General features: G+C 39.7%; 1 protein-coding gene across 4 annotated transcripts in view; it reads right to left on the reverse strand.

The window, feature by feature from the left end:
• Positions 1–20,821, reverse strand: part of MCC (MCC regulator of Wnt signaling pathway) — a 230,373-nt gene that overhangs the window by 69,704 nt on the left and 139,848 nt on the right. For 3 of the 4 annotated variants that reach the window (XM_075411845.1, XM_075411844.1, XM_075411846.1), the window contains one exon: positions 6,861–6,974. In XM_075411845.1, coding sequence (XP_075267960.1) covers positions 6,861–6,974 — 114 coding nt within the window. Of the gene's footprint in view, positions 1–6,860; positions 6,975–15,623; positions 15,688–20,821 lie in introns of those variants that run through there. The other variant, XM_075411847.1, reaches the window with a different exon arrangement.

Here is a 20,821-nt window from a genome sequence, read left to right on the forward strand (position 1 = left end):
TACACCCAGGTCCCTCTCCACAGAGCTGCTCTCCAGCAGGTCAGCCCCAAGCCTGTACTGATATATGGGGTTGTTCCTCCCCAGGTGCAGGACCCTGCATTTGCCTTTGTTGAACCTCATCAGGTTCCTCTCTGCCCAACTTTCCAGCCTATCCAGGTCATGCTGAATGGCAGCACAGCCTTCGGTGTATCTACCACACCTCCCAGTTTGGTGTCCTCAGCAAACTTGCTGAGGGTACATTCTAACTCTTCATCCAGGTCGTTGATGAAGAAGTTAAACAAGACTGGGCCCAGTACTGACCCCTGAGGGACACCACTAGTTACCAGCCTCCAAGTAGACTCAGTGCCGCTGACGACAACCCTCTGAGTTCTGCCATTCAGCCAGTTCTCAATCCACCTCATACACACATATATTATAATTACTTTTTATTGTAGGATCATTCCACAACTTATCTCTCACGTTTCTGTATCTTAACATCGTATCTGACTGAAGAACTACCACGGCTTTCAAAGTGCAGAAATAACACAGAGAAACTGTTTAACAAAAGCTTTAGAACAGATTTAAGTGCAATTAAGGAGTGGCTTATTCTGCCTTTCTAAACCTAAATTGCCTCTCACACACACTGATGCCCACAAACGCTACCTAAGCATTATCCAGATCAATCAGTTATATGTCCTGTTTTTTTTCTTTCAAACCAAAAGGATGTTTCAGATGGAGTGTCTAATAATTATTTTCAGACAATAAATAAAAAACACATCACAACAATTTTTGTCTTTCTAAGCTGTGCACTGAACAGCAGAAGTTGTTTATCATGACTGAAGATATGTGGACTATTGCTAATGGACCTCAGCCACATTACCAGACTTGTTTTCTGTTTTTTCCAGACATTTCTCAGTCACCATTTTTCAGGATGATCATCATTTAGCAACAGATATACTTTGTGAGCAACCAGCAATCTGGTAATGTAAGACAAAGGCTATATATTTGATTTTTTAAAAGGGCTCTTCGATTATCTTGAGCAAAAGTAACTGGCAAAGGCAGAAAGCAAACCATTGTGAAAGACAGGACATGATGCTAAGGACTGCTGTGCCTTGGAGGTGGGTACAGAGTTACGTTTTGTAAGTGCTGGCCAGTGATGCCAAGTCTCATCTAAAAAGGTCCAGTCTGTCTGGACTTCTGTAAGGCCTTTGACACTGTCCCCCACAACATCCTTCTCTCTAAACTGGAGAGACATGGATTTGATGGACATGCTCTTCAGTGGATGAGGAACTGGCTGGATGGTTGTATCCAGAGGGTAGTGGTCAACAGCTCAGTGTCCAGATGGAGATCAGTGATGAGTGGTGTCCCTCAGAGGTCCATATTGGCTTTAGTAACATTTAATATCTTCATCAGTTACACAGGCAGCTGGATTGAGTGCAACCTCAGCAAGATCCCATCCAGAGAGGCCTGGACAAGCTGGAGAGGTGGGCCTGTGTGAACCTCATGAGGTTCAACAAGACCAAATGCAAGGTCCTACAGCTGGGTCGGGGTAATCCCCGCTATCAATACAGGCTGGGGGATGAAAGGATCGAGAGCAGCCCTGCTGAGAGGGACTTGGGGGTACTGGTGGATGAAAAACTGGACATGACCTGGCAATGTGCACTCGCAGCTCAGAAGACCAACTGTATCCTGGGCTGCACCAAGAGAAGCGTGGCCAGCAGGTCGAGAGAGGTGATTCTGCCCCTCTACGCCGCTCTGGTGAGACCCCACCTGGAGTCCTGCGTCCAGCTCTGGAGCCCTCAGCACAAGAAGGACATGGACCTGCTGGAGTGGGTCCAGAGGAGGCCAAAAATGATCCGAGGGATGGAGCACCTCTCCTATGAGGACAGGCTGAGAGAGTTGGGCTTGTTCAGCCTAGAGGAAGGAAGGCTCTGGGGAGACCTTACTGTGGCCTTTCAGTACTTAAAGGGGGCTCATGAGAAAGGTGGGGACAAACATTTTAGCAGGGCCTGATGCAATAGGACAAGGACTAATGGCTTTAAACTAAGGGAGTGTAGATTTAGACTAGCTATAAGGAAGAAATATTTCACAAGGAAACTCTGGAAGAGGTTGCCCAGGGAGGTGGTAGATACCCCATCCCTGGAAACATTCAAGGTCAGGTTGGATGGGGCTCTAAGCAACATGATCTGGTTGAAGATGTCCCTGCTCCTTGCAGGGGGGGTTGGACTAGATGACCTTGAAAGGTGCCTTCCAACCCAAACTGTTTTATGATTGTATAAAAAAAGTAGAAGCATCCAAACAACGGAAACATAGTTCAGTATGAGTCCCAAAATGCATCAATGGAAAATTCTTCTGGTTATACAGAGTTGCTCCTTATTAAGGCACATTCATCTCAAAGCTTAAAAGAAAAAAGAAACAAATGGATGTTTTAGTGCCCATTGCTAAAGTTGTTTTCTGGCATACTGAATCTGTTCATCACCCTCTTTAGTTTCTGTGTCCTTTGAGTCTCAGAATAATAATCTGCCACCAGTTTCTTTCCAAGGTGTACACATTCAGCTCTTGCAATTAACTTGCATGTCAGTCACACAAACTTCTTAAGATGAATGCCTTACACCCTTTTCCTCATCCCTCTTCCAGCCTCATACTTCTGTTCTGATCAAAACCATTAAGAGCTCTAATTCTCTGAGGAAGCAAACACAGGGATCATCCACTGAGAGGCTGCAAAAGATGATCAATTGAGGTCAGGAGAGAAGTTTCCAGTACAGTTCTCATTGTAAGTGACCCTTGGCTGGGTTCTGGTACAAACTGAAAAGGTTATTTCAATCACAGCATAAATTAATAATGCCTGGAAACACCTTTGTCTGACCTCTTGATGCGGGGAAACAACCACAAGAGCAAGAAGAGTATGAGGGAGAGGGATGATAAGAGAAAATATTTAAACCCAAGGACATTGTCTCAACACATGATTCTACTGCCTATTAATGTACACAAATTCCTAGCGCAAGAAACACTACCAGTGCAAACCTTTATGTTAAATTTGCAGTGTTCAGACAGAGGACATAAAAGAACCACCAGCAGCAGTGCCCAGTAAGATTCCCTAGTGCCTCAGGCCCTGCAGAGACAAACACTGGCTATGGCATTGTTCACCAAGAATACAAGTCACCACCTGAATAAGCCACGATGATAAACCTGTCTAACAGGACAGGAGCTAAAAATCTTCACTCAACTAATACAGTATTTTAATTTAAGAGGAGTGGCAGATTTTAAAGTTGTAATCAATTCATCTAATTTTAAGTATAAACACAAGTCCATTGTGCCAAATCCTGAATCACAAAAATATGCATAGTCAGAATTAATTGTTTGCTGGTATATGCTGTGTATACTTGATGTGGAAGAACACAAGTACACAGGACTAATCCATGTGAGATAAGGACATCACACAACTGAATGAGTAATTTCAATGTTCGTCTAAACACTGTGCATTTCTATTTCAAGTTACCTTGTTAAATGAGAAACTGAAGCATTCCTGTTCTTATATGCTTACAGAGTGTTGGTTTTATTCTTATACTGAAATTCTGCTGTCCCTCCCTGTATTCTGAATAATCGAGAGGAGATGGTAAAGAATTATTACTGCTGTAATGGGGCTTATTGCTGTGTGATACAGGATGTAGTCTTTGTTACCCCATGTCTAGAGCTACTATAAAATTCCAAAATTATAAGGACTAAGCACAAAGAATGTGAGAGCAGGACTACGTGGTGGAAGGGCATGGGATGATAAAAAAGATGTAGTAAGTGAATTGTTTGTTCCTGTTCTATTTGCTGAAACATTCAGCATGTTATTAAATCCCACATTCTATCATAAAACTGCAGAACTCAATGTCACAGGATGTAGGAAATGCCAAGAATGTAGATGGATTAGAAAGAAGATTAGATAAATCCATGGAGGACAGGACCATAGAGCACTATTAAATGTGATGCAGCCTCCTGCTCACAGATGTTGGCAGAAAGGTGGGGGAGTATGAAGGAGGACAACTCCCTCAATGCGTTTCTTATGCTTCCCCTTCAGACATCCACTATTTATCATTATCAAAGCCAGGATACCGTGCCAGACAGAGCTAGTAGAAAGCACTACTTTTCTTCTCATAACCACAGAAAGATTTTTGGAAGAAGACTTTAGCTGTGGTTGACCAGTACTTTATAGCAAATTTCATTCAAGAGATCATTCCTTTGCCAAATTGTACACCAGTACAAACATAGAGACAAGGAGATCTGCTATTTTACGGAAATAATAGAGGCAAAGGCTATAGCAGGGCTCCACAGACTGCAGTTTTGGAAATGAGCATGATACAACAACTGAATAACCAATTATGTCTTTTCGTAAAATTTTAAGTACAGGCTATCCAACTATCTTTCTTCACCATTTGTCATCTATTATTTGAATTGTGGCTCCCCAAATCACCTGCACTCTGCAAATCTCTAATCCTTTCTTCCAAAGCGTCTTGCATGCCTTATGGAATGATGGGAAAGATATTACCTATTTGTTCCAGAGAGCATCTACCACGCCAGCTGAACTGAAACATGTGCTGCCTTTGTAAGTATAGTCCAGACGCAGAATAGAGATTTAATACTGACCCACTGTCATCTAAATATGGTTATGCAGAACCTCAAACACCTCTTATTTAATTTATGCCTTCTGAACCTCTGATTCGCATTAGTGAGGAAGAAATGCATTAGACAGAGGTTGTAGAGGAAAAAAGTGATATGATGTGATACGATATGAGTTTGGATGAATCTCTGTGGAGTGGGAGGAAAAGTTCAAAAAATTATGTTAAGTGGAGCATCTACTTGGAAGTGATGCAGTTAGATAAAGAAAAAAAGGTAAACTGGTTTTACCAGAGTCTGTCTCAGTACTTAAAACATAGCCAACACATTGAATATATGAGTTGTGCTTGTTTAATGGCTTATTCCTTAAGAAAGACTGTATTTTATTAATGCACATCCCAAAACATTTCTATCCACTGCAGGGCTTTTTTTAAAAGACAATTGAAAAGACCTAAAACAATAAAACTTTAAAAAAGTAATTTTTTTTATCTGAAAGATAGCTAGCATGCTAGCTTTCAGATATTCCGATTTTGTGTTACTCACAGTTCTGGTAACAGTTGTCACTACACTGGTGTTCACAAGCATACAGCCCAAGATCATCTGAAAACTCTCAGCAGTACAAATTGAGCACTACATAGAGATGTGTGATTGGTAACTCATCAAAGAAAATACCAAACAATCTCATGTTAACAGAGCACATGTTACTTGGGATTAAGGACTGATCCTTCATCTGAGTCACCATCAACTAGGATTCATTACTGTATGGGAGCACCTACAAGGCACTCTTCATTGGTTGAGAGGTGATACATGTATTTTTAAACAAAGATCTGGAAATAAAACTAAAACACTAACAAAAACCCGTGGTTAGCACAAGACACTGCAGAGTTATAAATAACAACAAAGTCAGTGTAGTCATGCAGAAAGATGTGGATCGTTTGGACACAGTGCATACATCCAACTGTTTAATGATTTCAAATGCAGCCTCATATCAAACTGTATGTCAGAAAGAGGACTCAGTCTCCGAGTGCAGTAGAAATTAGAAAAGGCTTTCAGGATTATAGCTGATAAACAATGTTAACCCCCAGCACAGATCTGGCTCACATATTGAGGGGAATAAAAACATGAAAGTGCTTTTTATTTCTGGATGTTGCATCAATTAAGAGTATAACTTACAAGCCCCAAAATGTTAAAGGTAGCTGAAAAAAGCATCAAGGACCAAAATACAGCTGGAGGCCTGAAGTAAGAGCCTTAAAATCCAGACTGCTTAAACATTTCTACATTTGGCTTAAGTAACACACAGATACAAGCCCCTACCAAAATATACCGAATATTGAAGACTCTTACTTCGCAAAATCACAGAAGGTTGAGGTTGACAGGGACCTCTGGACACCTTTCATCCAACCCCTTACCCAACTCAAGAAGGGTCACCTAGAGCAGGCTGCCCAAAACCAGGTCCAGGTGGCCTAAGTAGTTTCAGTGTTGGAGATTCCACAACCTCTCTGGGCAACACATAAGATGCTATAATTTACAGCACAAAATGATTTGACTGTCTCTCTGCAAGTATAAATTAGTATATATTTTGAATTAGTTTTGAAATGTAAAGTACTTATAAAAGGCATTTGCCACAATTACGGTATCTGAAAACAAAGTTTTCATTTATAGAGGAGAGAAATACTAAGAACAATAGTTCAGCTTTTATTTGTCTCTCTACATTTATCTTTATCTGAAAAGACTGGGAAGACAGGGGTTTTTTTAAGAGCTCTGAAAGTATTAGAGTTCAGACCTTACTCTTATTTAATCCCTTGGCTTTCCACTGACTGTGTTTTCCACAACAGATACATATAAACTGGCTTACTAGAAGCTAGACTGAGATCACAAATAATTTCTCACATACCACCAAAGCACAGACAAATGGCAATAGTTTTTGTTCAGAGCTAATTTGTGCTGTGTTTGAATCTGACCCAGGAGTGGAAGGCTCTGCAATTGGTTACCTAATCCACTGAGAGTATGCTGCAATTTTAATATTCTAAAATATTTCAAAGCAGTTGCTATTTATATTGGCTTCAAAACAAAAGTAATCTAGCTCTTGGTATTCTTCAGAAGAATGTCATCATCACATAAAACTTAAAACCCACAGCAACTATGTTTCTTGCAGTCTTAAAATTCTTTTCACTTATGACATTGTTCAGATATTTTATCCTCTCCCTGCATACCATATTCCTCTCTGAAGAACAACACAAACCCAAGGACCATCTTCACAGTCTTGAACTATTCCTCACCTGTGCTTTTGCCAACTTCTTTTCCAAAAGGTCACGTTCCCTTTCTGTTTGTTGTAGACGTTTATTAAGCTCCACTATGTCTCCCTTTAATGAAGCCAGGGCTGCTAAATGAAGCTAGAAGACAAAAGGAAAGAAACAAATTAGCCAATTCACAAGCCATGTAGCATGAAAAAAGATATAGTATTATACCATAGCTACAATATCTGTGGATTTCTGCAGCAGGGAATAGGAATTTAGTATAACAAAAGTCTAAAAGAAGTCCACATGCTACTAAATACTTTTTCACATGGAATTCTCCTCTCCAGACAGCATACGCATTCCTTCATCAGAAAATGCATTATAAGGATAAATACAATGAAGTATAATTCAGCTGGAAATGCGCAGATTAGTTCTAACTTTAGTTTAATAGGAAGTAGTTTGAGTCTTGTGTTATAAAACTTTACATTAAATGTTGACTCAGATTTGTATTATGAAAGAAGGTGTATCATGTTTTGATGCCTTCAGACATACAGAGGTTATCAGTTTCGTGAAGGAAATAGCTCCATGCATAGGATTCAGTTTTATTTTGCAATTACAGCTTACTCCTCTTTGAGCTACTGCTGTGCAGTTGTTCTCCTCAGTCCCACGTCAGTGAGTTTCAATGATTCTAATCTACTGAAGCCACACATGGAGAACCTGAACTGTTTTTCTTTCTGCAGTAGAGCCTTTTGATGAAAAATATGTTCTACATTTAACTCACAGCACGTGGAAATATGTAGCAGACTAGGATAACTAACATCTTCTAAATTATGTTAGCTACATAACTTCAAAATCAAGAACAATTCTTAAAAGAATCCTATACTTGTAACTCATTAACACTCTCTTTCTGTCCTGAAATATCCCATTCATTGTTACACTGAAGGCATCAGCTAGAATTCAATACTCAGTACTGACAGCTACAACCGAAATGTCCAGGAGAAAAATTAGCCACTGAATCTGAAGTCTTTCTTTGTAGCAGTAAGGAGACAACTCCAAGTTATACTGGCTGAGAAAACAAACGTGTCCTTTCACACCAGATCAAGCAACACAGCACACACTCTGCTGCCAAGATTCAGACTGAAACACAAGCCCTGTTTCTAGTCCTCCGGCCAGCTTCAGTCCTTTGCTCTGTCATTGTATTGGGCGGGTCACTTCTAAGTTACTTTTCTTGTTCCATTTCCAGTCAATCTGCTAATGAGTCCTATTTTGATACCAGTTTTACCTTTACAATACGGGAAGCCAGCAAAACCACAGCTGTTTTCACGCACTGGTGTGTGAAAGTAGCTACATGGCAGCAGAGAGGCTAGATCACTTGGCAACAGCTCCTTCCCATACAGTATTCCCACTGCTGCAGAAAAGGCCATCTCTGGCCTCAGAACAGAAAAAATCATTTTAGAAAGATTTTTAGATGTGAATTCTGCAGTTTTAAGGGCAGTTTAACTAGTTATGCTAGAAGCTTTGGACATCCTCATTTGTGGGTTCAGTTGAAAGCATTTTTATTACATCAGCTACAAAAATGTCTTACATGTGTGCAGTTACGCATTTAAGCACAAATACGCACGCATACAATTTTATGCTGCATAGGTTTAAGATTCTTGAGGCAGCCTCTCTTTTCAAGTTAAGAAGCCGTAACTCAGGCCTGCTATGGGCATATGCTACATAGCTTCTTTCAAGTATGTACACTGAAATCTTGTAATAACCCAGAAACACCCTGAATATCTTTAAGTACTCTTGGCCTTCAGCAGAAAGCTGTTATTCCTACCACAGGAAACTATGCACTGGTTTTACAGTATGGAGAAACAAAACCAGCCTAATCGTACCAATCTGTTCATAATCGACTTCCAATTTTCAGGAAAGCTGGTGAATTTATAAGCCACTGCTTCACCTTATTTGCTTAATAGAGGGGAAGTGTTATAATCAAGCTCATCACTTTGTTCATCAGGTTTTGCATCCTTCACCACGGCTTTCAAATAACACATGAAAAAACGGCTTCAGTTCTCTAAATTGAATAAAACAATGCTACATAGTCAAGTATCATTCCCTTTCGTACACTACAATTAAATGATCACCAGCTGTGGTTTTAATTAAATACCAGAGCAATAATGTCCATACACATGGCGCTGTAATATAAAAGGACACCATTAATTTAAAAAATCTCAACGAAAACCAACTTGTTCTTTGAACAGTGGTACTAATGAGGCAGACTTCCTATGGATTTGTCTTTGTCCTCTTCCCACACGGCAGTCACCTCAGCTCTTCATCAGATCCCCTAGCACACACCAAACTGGGTAAGAAACAGCATGAATTGTGTCTAGTTTTATAGCAACACTACTGCCTGGCCCGGCAGCTCCTGCCAAACAAGGGTATCCAATATGTGAGTTACAACAGCCTCCCTGTTCAATATAGCGTCTCTCTTTTCCAGCAACCAAAGGATTTCTTTACTAATTACAAGGAAAGTTTGTTGCATCTTTTGCTATCCAAAATTATCCTGTCCTTTCATAAGGAAAAGATAAGACTGGTGCAGTTTCCAAGTACTAATAAAATAATTAAAATAAAAGAAAGTTACAGAAAGGGCAGACTGGACAACAGGAAGTCATCACATGCAGAGGAGGGCTGCCCAGGATGCTCTTCGGTTTCATGTGCGCACCCAGTGCACACTGCAGTAAGTCGTACGCAAGCAGTGCCTCCAGCTACTGCTGCAACACGTAATAAGGTTAACACAGCTAGTGTAGCTGTGTATTCTTGGCAGAGCCAAGCTTTCCTCCCTTAAAAAAGGTGTTAACAAAGTATTGCTGCACCTTCCCTTCAGGTGTGAGTGTTCCCACAGATGACGCTTCCCAGTGCGCTTGTATAGCACACAGCAGGGTGAGAACTGGAACACGGATGTTTGGATGCTGCTGTAAAACAAACAAGGATGCATCCAAGCAAAGAGCTACAGTTAACAAAAAAAGTCATTCCAGTGAAAAAAAGCTCACATTTTGAATGCAAATTTAATAATCCAAAATACTAAAGTTGGAAAGATTCCATTTAAGAATCTCGACTGGAAGGCAGCAGACCAGTCGCGACTGTAACTTTGCAGCATTGAATCACTATGGGATACAACAGTGGAGAAAAAAAGGACAGTGGAAGTAGCCATGGGGCATACTGCTTTTTTTCTCCCCTCAGCAAACAGTGATAGACAAGGCAGAGTTACTATCACTAACCTTTATAACAGACATTTCTAGTTCAAGGTGGGCTGCCTCTTAATGACACAAGATTATGACACAGATCAAAACCTCAGAAGTCTGTAAAAATTAATGCAGATACCACAAAGATTTCTGTCTGTACAACACACTGGTCTGAACCTTTAAGCAACAGCTCCCACAGAGAACTACATTATAGAGAGAGAAAAGAGTTCATTGACAAAGCCTGTATTCATGAACTTTTTACTGATCCAATAGAGCTAGTATTGAATTACACCAGGAGAAAGCCAACTATGTGATGCTGATGCCTCCAAACTGTCCAACAGGACAGACAAGGTCAACACATGCGAGAGCAATGACTGAAAAGGCCAACTTGCTTCTCTACTATCATCCAAGGAAATAAGAATTCATTCAGAAAATAAATTAGATGCACGGTATTAAGAAAAAAATGCATCACCTACCTTAACTTAGAAGCTACATTTCTATGAAATTTTTTGCAAGGACAACAGCAGGTTGTTTTTTGAAATGTATATGCACCACATTTTATACCCAATACTATCCTGCCAGGATTTTACATATTAAATATACAACAACAATTATTTCTATTACTATTATTATTATTATAAAGTAACAGTGTATAGCATGCTATCTTTAAAACGCAAAGCACTGTACATCTGAGTTTTGAAAGACACAAAAATTAAAAAATAAAAAGCACAAGCTTAGGAAAAGCAACATCCTGACCTCTCCTCCAGCCTCCTTTACGACTGCAGTCTCTTCCCCATTATATTTGCTTCTACAAACATTTCATACAATACTGCAGACATGATTTAATGATGTATATTTCGCACCGTGCTTTAAACACTGCTTTTGGTGCTGGGCTTTGTGAAATATTCTATGTGGGTATAATTAAAACAGTATTTACTGGCAGTTCGGTTTCTCAAGAATTTTGTGGGGAAAAGAATACAAAAGTGGATGGGACAGTAATATGAACCACATGCCAAGGGAGCAGAGGACTACTGACATGTCTGTAGTACAGATTGCTGGAAGTGTTCTGAGGCCATGAACAAAAAAAGAGAAACATGCAAGGGGCAATGAAGGAGAGTGCTGAAAAAATGACAGGTTAAGGTTAAAGCACTGCAAAGCAATGCAATTACTCTTACACTCAGCATTTTTCCCTGCCATTGTGAACTGTGATCCTCATTACTAAGTCTGATCCACATTTTTCTTTCCCTGAGCCTGGAACCAGACTAATTAAACCATATTGCTAATATCAGCTGTAGTCACTGCATATGTTTGCTATTTTCAACACAGAAATCACAAAACAGACCTAAGTACGTCCTTCTCTGTGAAATTAAAGAACTAATCTTATCTTTTTCCTCTTGTTTCCTGCCTTCCTCAGCTACAGAACGGCTGCACATCAGCTTGGGAATAGACGGTCAGAAATGTAACTTCTTGACATAACAAGGGAGCCATAAAAGCATCAACATCGCGGTAAGGAGATAGCAATATAGACCAGCCAGACACTAAAAGACCAATTTATTTGTTCTATGTGCATCTTCTGTGACTGACCAGTAAACCCCTACCATGTAAGAATGCTCAGCAGAGATGCGCCAGAGAGACATACCCCTGAAGCTCGGGGAACAACGCAGGCTGGGACTGCTCGCAGCTGTTGCCAAGAAGCTGAAGTGATCTCAGCACCAAGGGGACCTGAGAGTGGTCTTTGCTTTGTATAAACCACTACCAACAGCTGAGTGGATCAGCTGGTGATGTAAAGGTTTCTCCCTATGTTCATTAAAAGAGTGTGAATGTCTCCCTGAGTTAGCCAGGGCAACAAGAGGGAGGTGTATATGTGGCTCAGCACAACCCAGTGTGTAGAACCCAGAAAACTAGCAAAAGAATTTCAAAGAGAGTAAAGGACTTGAGCTGGCTTCAACCCATGGATGCCTTCCTAGCAAGACTGTGGATGCCCAGCATTGTGACAGTGAGCGTATTATAAAGACTGGTAATGGGAATCGTATTGGTGCCACGATTGAACTGTGTATTGCAATTGTTATATTCTGCTACACGTAACTTACGCTTGTATCATGTTTCCAATTTGTTTTGTACCACTCATCTAAATCAGAAACTCCATGTAACATCAACTATGTCCAAATAAGTAAATCTAATGTTAAACATGGCAACCTCCATGCATGGAATATCTAAAATAACCTGGTCAGACAGTGCTGGGCTCTGACATAGTCTTCTCTCTTTTGTTTCCCAGTTTCATTTTGCATGGTTTAGTGCAAACAGCCCACAACGCGGATGTTTTCTGTGTATTGCTACTACTTATTTTGATGACAGGCAGTATACAGAAAAACACCTGATCAAATATTCAGAACGCTGCCCTATCTCTGAAAACCTCCCCATGTTTTTGTTATCAAATGACACTGGACACTACACCGGATATGAAAACCCAAGCTGCTTTGTAAGATGAGAGATGGGAGGTGTAGAGGATAGCATTGAAAATACATTCAGAATCCCAGCTAGAACTGCAGAAAGGGCAAAACAACAAATGCCTATACACTGTATTTTTCCTTCTTCAAAGGAAAGAGTGAAATATGACTAAAACCTACAATAGCTCTCAAGGAAATAAAAGGTGGGTAATGTAAGTCCGTAATGAAAACACATTTTAAGACACAAAACAACAAAACCTTGCTTGCATTTTGACTTCAGGAATCTTGGGACTGTGACTGCGCTGTGCGTTGCTACCTTTCATTAATAACAGCAGAGAACAGTATCAGGGTCAGCCCAGGAAAAGCTTGGACAAGGCTGGCGCTCATCTGCTGAGGTGAATGAGAACCTGTCATGCTAACACACAGCATATATGCCAAAGACATGTAATAAAGGTACAAGAGGAAAAAACGTACACAGAACAAAAAACCTAAAACAAATTACAGCACAGGTTCACAAAACCAAGAAATTTCTTAAAAAAAATAATTTCAAAATCAAGAAAAATCTTGGCAAAGCTTAAAAATCTTTCTAAGAGAGAAGTTAAAGATATGAAACCGGTGTTACAGACACTGGCTGTACACAAAAACTCAAAGGCATTGTCCAGATTAGATTTTATCAGGAGCACAAAACAGCACTACTTGCAAATAGTACACTTACTTAAAGTGATCATTACGTCAATGTGTAGCTACTCTCAACCATTTTTCTTCTCAGTTCTACACAATTTTCATGCCACCTTCTCCTGGCCATGCTCCATGAAAGGTGCATTTTTATGGTTCATGTGAGGAAATAAATGTAATCAAAGTCCATTTCTCTGAATGCACTGACAAGACGGAGTGGAAAAACTTAAAAGAACAACCATCTCCCAGAAGCAGTGACAGGACAGCTCGATATTCCCTAGACAATTTCAGTTCTGTGATCTCTAGAGCATAGCCCTGAAATGCCACAGTGAACAGCCCTTTAAATAATTACCTAAGGCAAAGTCAAAATGACTGAAAAAGCGGCACCACTGAATTGCTGGATGCGCCTACAAACATGGCCTGAAACTATATGTTTGAAACAACTGCCTTCTTCTAATAAAAAGCCTACAGATTTTTAGAGTGACATACAAAATGGACATTTTGTGACTATACTGCTAAAGTAATTATTGTCATATTGGATACTAGACAGTTACTTCATACGCTTGTGCAATACTAAACAAATAATGTGCCAACACAAGCCAGGATGGAGCCATCCAAATTCTAGAAAAACAAAGACCAAGTGTTTGTAAGACATACTTTGCTTTAATTTGAAAAATGTGCAGATGTGTTCAATCTGTGTGCATTACTTATAAACAATTTCAAGTGAATTTTTTTTTAACTGGAAATTGTAATTTGCAGGGACTTGTGAAGATTTCAAACCATTTCTTAAAACAAACTAACAAAAAACTCCCACCTTAATCACAGTAAAAAGTGTTTGATAACGAAAAAACATGACCAGATTGTTCAAAAAACAGGTAAGCAAATGCTATTCTGGTGAGCAGGATCAGTTTTAGTACTTCTGAGTGTGCCTGAGCACCAGACTAATGGCTCTGCTTCTATTACAACAGATGTTTACACCTTCATGGAAAAGAAAATTTTAGGTGACATGAGAAGAAAAGCCTAAAAAGGAGACCTAAAAGTAGTCAAAAGAGACAAAAATCTGAATACACAAAGTTTACTCTTTTGGGATTCTTAAGAACCTTAACTTTCCCGTTGCTGGGCAGCCCACGTTATTTGTATCACCTTAACTTGCTCCTTGAACTTCAGTCTCTTCTGACTGTGAAAAATCCAGGTCTTTCAAACCAAATATCACCATTCAAGAGCCACTAAAAAATTATACTACTTATTATGCTATTTAATAATAATTTTTAAAAGCATACCATGGTTCTTGTGTTCTTTTCAAAACTTCTCGACCAGAAGATTATTTCTGGTTTCCAAAGGTAAGACTACGGACTAGCAACAAAGCTGTGCACGCATCTTTGTCTACAGTATGACCCGCATGATCTGCTGTCACCGTAAATTTAGAGAAACAAAATTTGTGTTGCTAGGTGAAATCAGTGATCCATCACATCCAGCACTCTGTTTCCACCGTAAGACCAAATCTGATGCTTCAGCAGTGGGGGAAAAAAAAAAAAAGAGAAACAAAAAACCCCACCAAACTCATCAGCTAAACCTCCTAGAATGTGCTTGTCCAATTATTTGAAATTCATAGCAAGAAAACACCTTCCCAGGTTTTCTTAGGCAGCTCATGCCCGAAAGTGCTTTATCACAACGTCCATTTTGTACCTTCCAAAACTATAGCTCTGAAATGATTTTTAGAAGCAGCTAAACAACTTTAGAGCCCCTAGTTGGGGCAGCAAAATTCTCTGGATGAGCATGTGCTTGCTTAACAAAAGCCATTTAGTGTAGTTCTTAATTACTTCATCATTTCAAGGTCAGCTGCATCTCTGAAATCTTCATATTCCCCTCCCTGCGTCTTTAACCTCAGGCCATCACCCAACCCCTCTTCACAGGGCTTCTGATGGCCATCCTTCCCAGGACCCGTTCCACCTGTAATCGCACCCACCAATTACATGGCCCCCAGGGTCAGTGGAGAACAAGCAGAAAATGAGTTGAGATCTCCGGTGACCTCCTAGCTTTCAAGAAAGTACTGTTTTTAAAACGTTTTTAGAAAGATAGCATACTATAAACAAGACTCAAGTTGTACGTGGTTTACCAAGCACCACCCACACTTACACTCCTGGCTGTAAATCTCAGAGTTGTCTGTGCTACTTTGCCAGGTCGGTGTCTCACTGTCGCAGGTCCCGTCTTAGCACAAGTCACTGCCGTTTTAGGCAGACCTCAGTTCTTTTGCCTAGCAATCTTTAGCAGCTAACCAGTCCAAGACTGGATGCACGATTTCCCCAAGCGAAACATCTTCAAAATTAATACAAACCCCCAGAGAGCAAAACTACCTGCACTGCTATTACTTCAGTCCCTGCAGGAAGACAGAGGAATTTCCTTCTAGCTACATGACATAAACCTTTGTAAAAGTTATCTTTGAGTATTTCACTCACAAGCAATATCCAGTGCATTCTGGTATTTCCAGACTTCTCAGGTCCTGCAGCTTTCATTGCCTCCTCTTTCTTATTACCTGGTCAACACACCAGGGAAAAGCAGACTGATTTCACTGAAAGCTTTGCAAATGGGTGGCAAACTGCGGGATCCTTTCCATTACTTCCTGTGGAGTTTTCCCACTGCATTGGATGTTATTACTGAAACTATAATTTTAACAAATTGGATAGAAAACAATCACTGTTGCAAAACACAGCCCTGATAAGGCTCTGTGATCAATCAGCTTTAAAAATGCATATGTTACAAAGAAAAGGTTCAAAAAGAGAGTTACTACAACACTGTTACAGGAGTTTGTTTGCAACAGAAAAAGATACGAAGCATCTGCTTAGCTGGGCTTTAATACACCAGTGATTAATATTTTTTTTAATGCTTAGAAAAACAACTAACCTCAGTTCTTGATGAAAGCATGTTAAATAAAGAAAAATTTCAAGCACAATTTCTATGTTCTATCCTAACAAACTCCCTTCCTTCTAAAAACAGTCCATAGGTCTATCCAGAAAAGTTCTTGCTGTCTATCACATAAATCATTTGACATAAATCTCTTCTTGAAGAATTTAAATTAAACCCTCTTCCTCTCTCTGGAAAAATGTGAAAAAAAAATTGCATTAATGAAAACCATTAGTTTTTTTTGTGTCAGACCAAAACAGTGACTTGGAGGACTGAGAAACTGAAAAAACCCTCCACCATCTTGTTGTGCTCCAGCTGATACCAGTTATTTGCAGGTTCATATCTGGTGCTAACCATCAGAAAACCTTATGCTAGATTTCTGCATGATGCCTCAAACTCGTTCCTGATGTAAACTACCTTTAGAAGTAAGTAGACAGACCAGAGATATACCATTCATGAACCAGACTTTTTGAAAAAAATTCAGCTGCATGAATGTATTTTTCTTTTAGAGTCACTATATGGCTTATATTGTAAGCAATGCAACCTCCTACGCACAGACAACTGAAAAGGTCAAAATAAACACTGATAAATGTTTATCATCAATTGCACTAGCACAGGCAAGTCTGCACAGCTGGCACACTTCAATCTGTTTACTGAATAGGAATTAATGTAGATAGATTTTTTAGTATTTCAGTAATACCTGGATATATTATTCACTCAGGAGTAGTATTGTCTGGTTTTTGTGCCCTGGACTAATAATCCAACATGGTATCTTTGTCTATAGTGTCAGGCATAGCATTTTGTTCAGGTGGCTTCATACTTTTAAAGCCATTTATTTAGCAGGCTTCTCCAAATATAAAAGGAAGTAGTTGTAAAATTCGCAGAGAATCCAGTGTCTGTAGCATGACAAAACCATGCTAGAACATTTGAGTCAACTGGTGATAGCAATTTGTAAAGATAGCATCACAAATAATTCAAAGGTACAAGTAGCCAGTAATTACAAACCTGAAGCTAATCAAATTAAGTGTCATTCACGAATGTAATGGCTAGAATCTCAGCCCAGTTCACAACTCTGTCTGCACAACTCTTGAGTGGGGAAAGGTGTCTGGTAAATCCTAGTACAAGATTAAATCTGTTTCTCACAATCTCTCCTCCCATAACGAGCTCATTTTTATTCTTTTGTATCATAAGTTCAGATGCAGGGACTTGGCAGATGAGCTTTAGTTCCTCTTCAAGTGAGGATGTCTCTGTTTTCTTCTTCAATTGACATAAAAAAAAAATCCCTTGCTCGTCAGGAGAAAGTGCATAACAATTTTCTTAAATGTCAAAATTTTCTGCAAATGGAAAAGACATTTTCTAACCAGACTACTATGTATTTTGATTAAGACTACTCATTTTATATGACCTTTTCCCTGCAATTTCTCTGAAAAAGAATAGAAGTTAAGATTTAAGTGTTTCAGAGTGTCTATTGGACAATTTATCTTCACTGGTATATACACACACTCAAAATTTAATTGCACTTAATGAAATTACAGATGCTTATAATTAGCAAAGTTGAACACTTCAGTCAAACAAAAATTAAAAATAGCAACTGCTCTAATATTTTGAGATTAATTTACATAGTATTTCCACCATTATGTGAGTGTCTCCACCAAGCCCAAGGCAGGTTCACTCCTTATCTTGGACTCTGAATACCAAATTCAACCCCGTATTTCACCCATGCAATTCTATTAAATAAACAGGAGCCACATAGATATTTATGAGTCCAGAGCACAGTTCCACGGAAAGTGCACATCCCCTGAGATTGTCACTCTCTCCTTGAGTGTAATTTTCTTTGCTTTAAATCATCAAATAATAACACAAAAAACATTACTAATTCTCTAAGGAAGTCAGGACAGCACAGGAAGTTACTTCTAAAGCATTTAATAAAATACATTTTTTATGTTTATATCATACAAATGCACGCCCACATATGCACATATATAAAAGAAAATCAGGGGTCATGACAATATAAAATTTGTAATTTAAAGGCATTGTACATGTCACACATCCCATTTAGCACTCCAAAATATCTGCATCCTTATGACCACTTTCACTAACATACACAAAAAAACACTCGCTGTGAACAAGGCTCATAAAAAGCTTTCAAGCAGTAACTGGCACAGCTATAAATCTGCATCAGATTCTGGAAATAAATCTTGTGCTCTCTGCCAGCCCATATAGGAACATCAATCTTAAGAGGAACACAATATAGTATCTCCTTATCTGTTTAAAGTAGGGCAAATATTTTACTCATGTTAATTGTCCTGACAGAAAAGGATCAACAGTGCCTTAATCCATTTAACATATGGCTTATTTTTCAGCCCTGCACATTACATAGAACCAAATGTTTGCTGATACCAAAGCTAAAGCTATTCCGTGTTAATTCTGCATAGAACGTGTTCCTCACTCATATAGCACTCATTTGTATCTTTATATAGCATATGGCATATTAATCACATAATTTGGCAGAATGAAAGTGGAAATTACTTTTTTTCATATTCCATGGCTTCACCATTTGTGTAACATGATACTTCATAATTCAGGTGAAGAGTTACCTTGTTGCATTATTTTATTTTTAATTTACATTCTCAAAAATAGCTCCTCTGCGCTCTAAAATCTCAATATGCTAAAAAGTATTGTCTTTAAAATAATTTAAATAATGAAACAGTAACCACTCCAATCTAACTGAAGAAATATCAGTGAAAAGGATCATATTCTTCCCATCTTAAAGCAAGTTTCCTGGTTCAAACAGCATACTTAAGAAGTGCTGTATCAGGCCAGACCACAGGTTGACAGTCCAGAATGCTGCCTCTGAGAGAGGTGAATCACAGAAGTTGAAGAAAAAGTGTAAGAACTGGCTACACATTTGCAATGCTTGCCTGGTATTGCTTAGCATGTTCTGGACCTCAAGGACTACTTTTGCCCCTTTTGGTCTTCTCTGTATCACTTGTGAATTTATAAAGCTCTCTCAAAACATACACCCCTTTTTCTCTCTTATCATCTGAGGCTGACATGCCCTAATTTATTTAACAGAAGGTGCTCTTTCACTTTTGATCCCCCCTTCTGCCTTTCTTTCGCGCACTCTGGTTTTGCAGTTCTGGTGCTCAACACATTACAGCCCCGTGCGACAGTGCTTGGCCACACAGCTGACAAGGCTAACCATTTTTTGCTGTCAGCAACCTAAATCTATGCTTATGTTACATCACTGGCCTCTGCTATGTTAACATTTGGGTCAATCTAGCCTGTATATAAGCAATCCTTGTGTTCTCAAGTATATCTCTGGGGTATATCCCATGGTTCTTTGTGCTGACAAGTTCGAAGTTGGTTTCCCCTCCCTCCTCAGCTATCTATATCAATTGCAGGAAAAAATGTTTGTCTTTAGGAGAAAGCAGTGGGAAAGGCACTAGCAGTTTCCTCTCTCTGAAGCAAGTAGGCTGCAGCTTAAGCTAAAGCATTTCTGGGGCTTTAACGAGTATCCTCTGCCACAGAAGCAAGCATCCGTTCAAAATGCAGACACAGGCATCTGCTGAAAGGCGTTGTGTATGAATGCTGGTAACAACTACCAGTATGTGCGCAGGAACACAAGGCATGTCTATGCACACGACAGGTGTAGAAAGAAGCCAGCTTTCAGGTGACAACATCATGGTATGTACCAGAGATGACAACTACACGAATTATTCATATCCTACAGAGCTATGGATAACTTGAATCTTACGTTGCTGACATCAATGAAGCAAACTCATATTTTCATTCACGTTTTGACAAATGCCATCAGAAATATGCAGTTCTGGTGAATCGCTGCCACATGTAGCCAGGATCCATCCTGGGCAACATTTCCCCAACTTTCTAACAGAGCCAGCCAGCTCAGCTAAGCACGCCATTAACACAGCTGCGCTGTTTTAACACCCAAGCTACACATACACTATACCATGTTCACTTCATTGTAAGCCTTGTCAGACAGAGAGGTCAAGGGCATGCAGATGGCTGCACCCCCTCCTCAAGACTGCAGTTCCAGCCCAAACTCTCCCTTCCTTCTCTTCTCCCTGTTACTATTTCTCCTCTCTCAAGGAACCAGGCCTGGGATAGTTTTTGATGTCCTTTCCTTTCTGGATTTTTTAGTATTTTCCCCATGTACCATTCTCCTGCTGCTCCCTCTGTTCGCCAAAGCTGCCGGGCTCACCGCAGCATCGCTCTGTGCAGTCTGGGGGCTGCGGTACAGCAGCTGTTTCCAATCAGCCCTGTGGTCCCTCTGAGGACAGAATTAGCCCCCTCATTAACCCTCTCCCTCCTGCTGTTATGCACTGATGCAGCTATTTACCTAATTGCAGGGAGCAATAAATATTGTCTCTGTTTGCAGGCACCATTTTTGCCTATTCCAGCTGCAATGCTGAGTATGCAGCAGAGGCAACATTCTCAGCTGCCACAGATACGTAATCCCCAGAGAGCGTAAAATCTCAAAGCCTCTTTCCAGAAATTGAAGTCGATAAAGAGGTATTTTTAAAAAGACTTCGTGACAAGGATCAGATTTATAACAGCAAGGGCAAAGTCTAAAATGTGTTATTGCTGGAAAAGAACAGCAAAATTAAAAAGTAACCTGTCATTTCTGTTGGTTTTTTTTTTTTTTTCTTTAACCTCCTCAAAATTGTGTAATGCTTCATGATTTAACTTAGCTGAAGTGCACCTCACTGCTGAATCACGTGCCAGAGTATTT

Source organism: Opisthocomus hoazin, chromosome Z (genome assembly GCF_030867145.1).
Source record: "Opisthocomus hoazin isolate bOpiHoa1 chromosome Z, bOpiHoa1.hap1, whole genome shotgun sequence".
NCBI lineage: Eukaryota > Metazoa > Chordata > Aves > Opisthocomiformes > Opisthocomidae > Opisthocomus > Opisthocomus hoazin.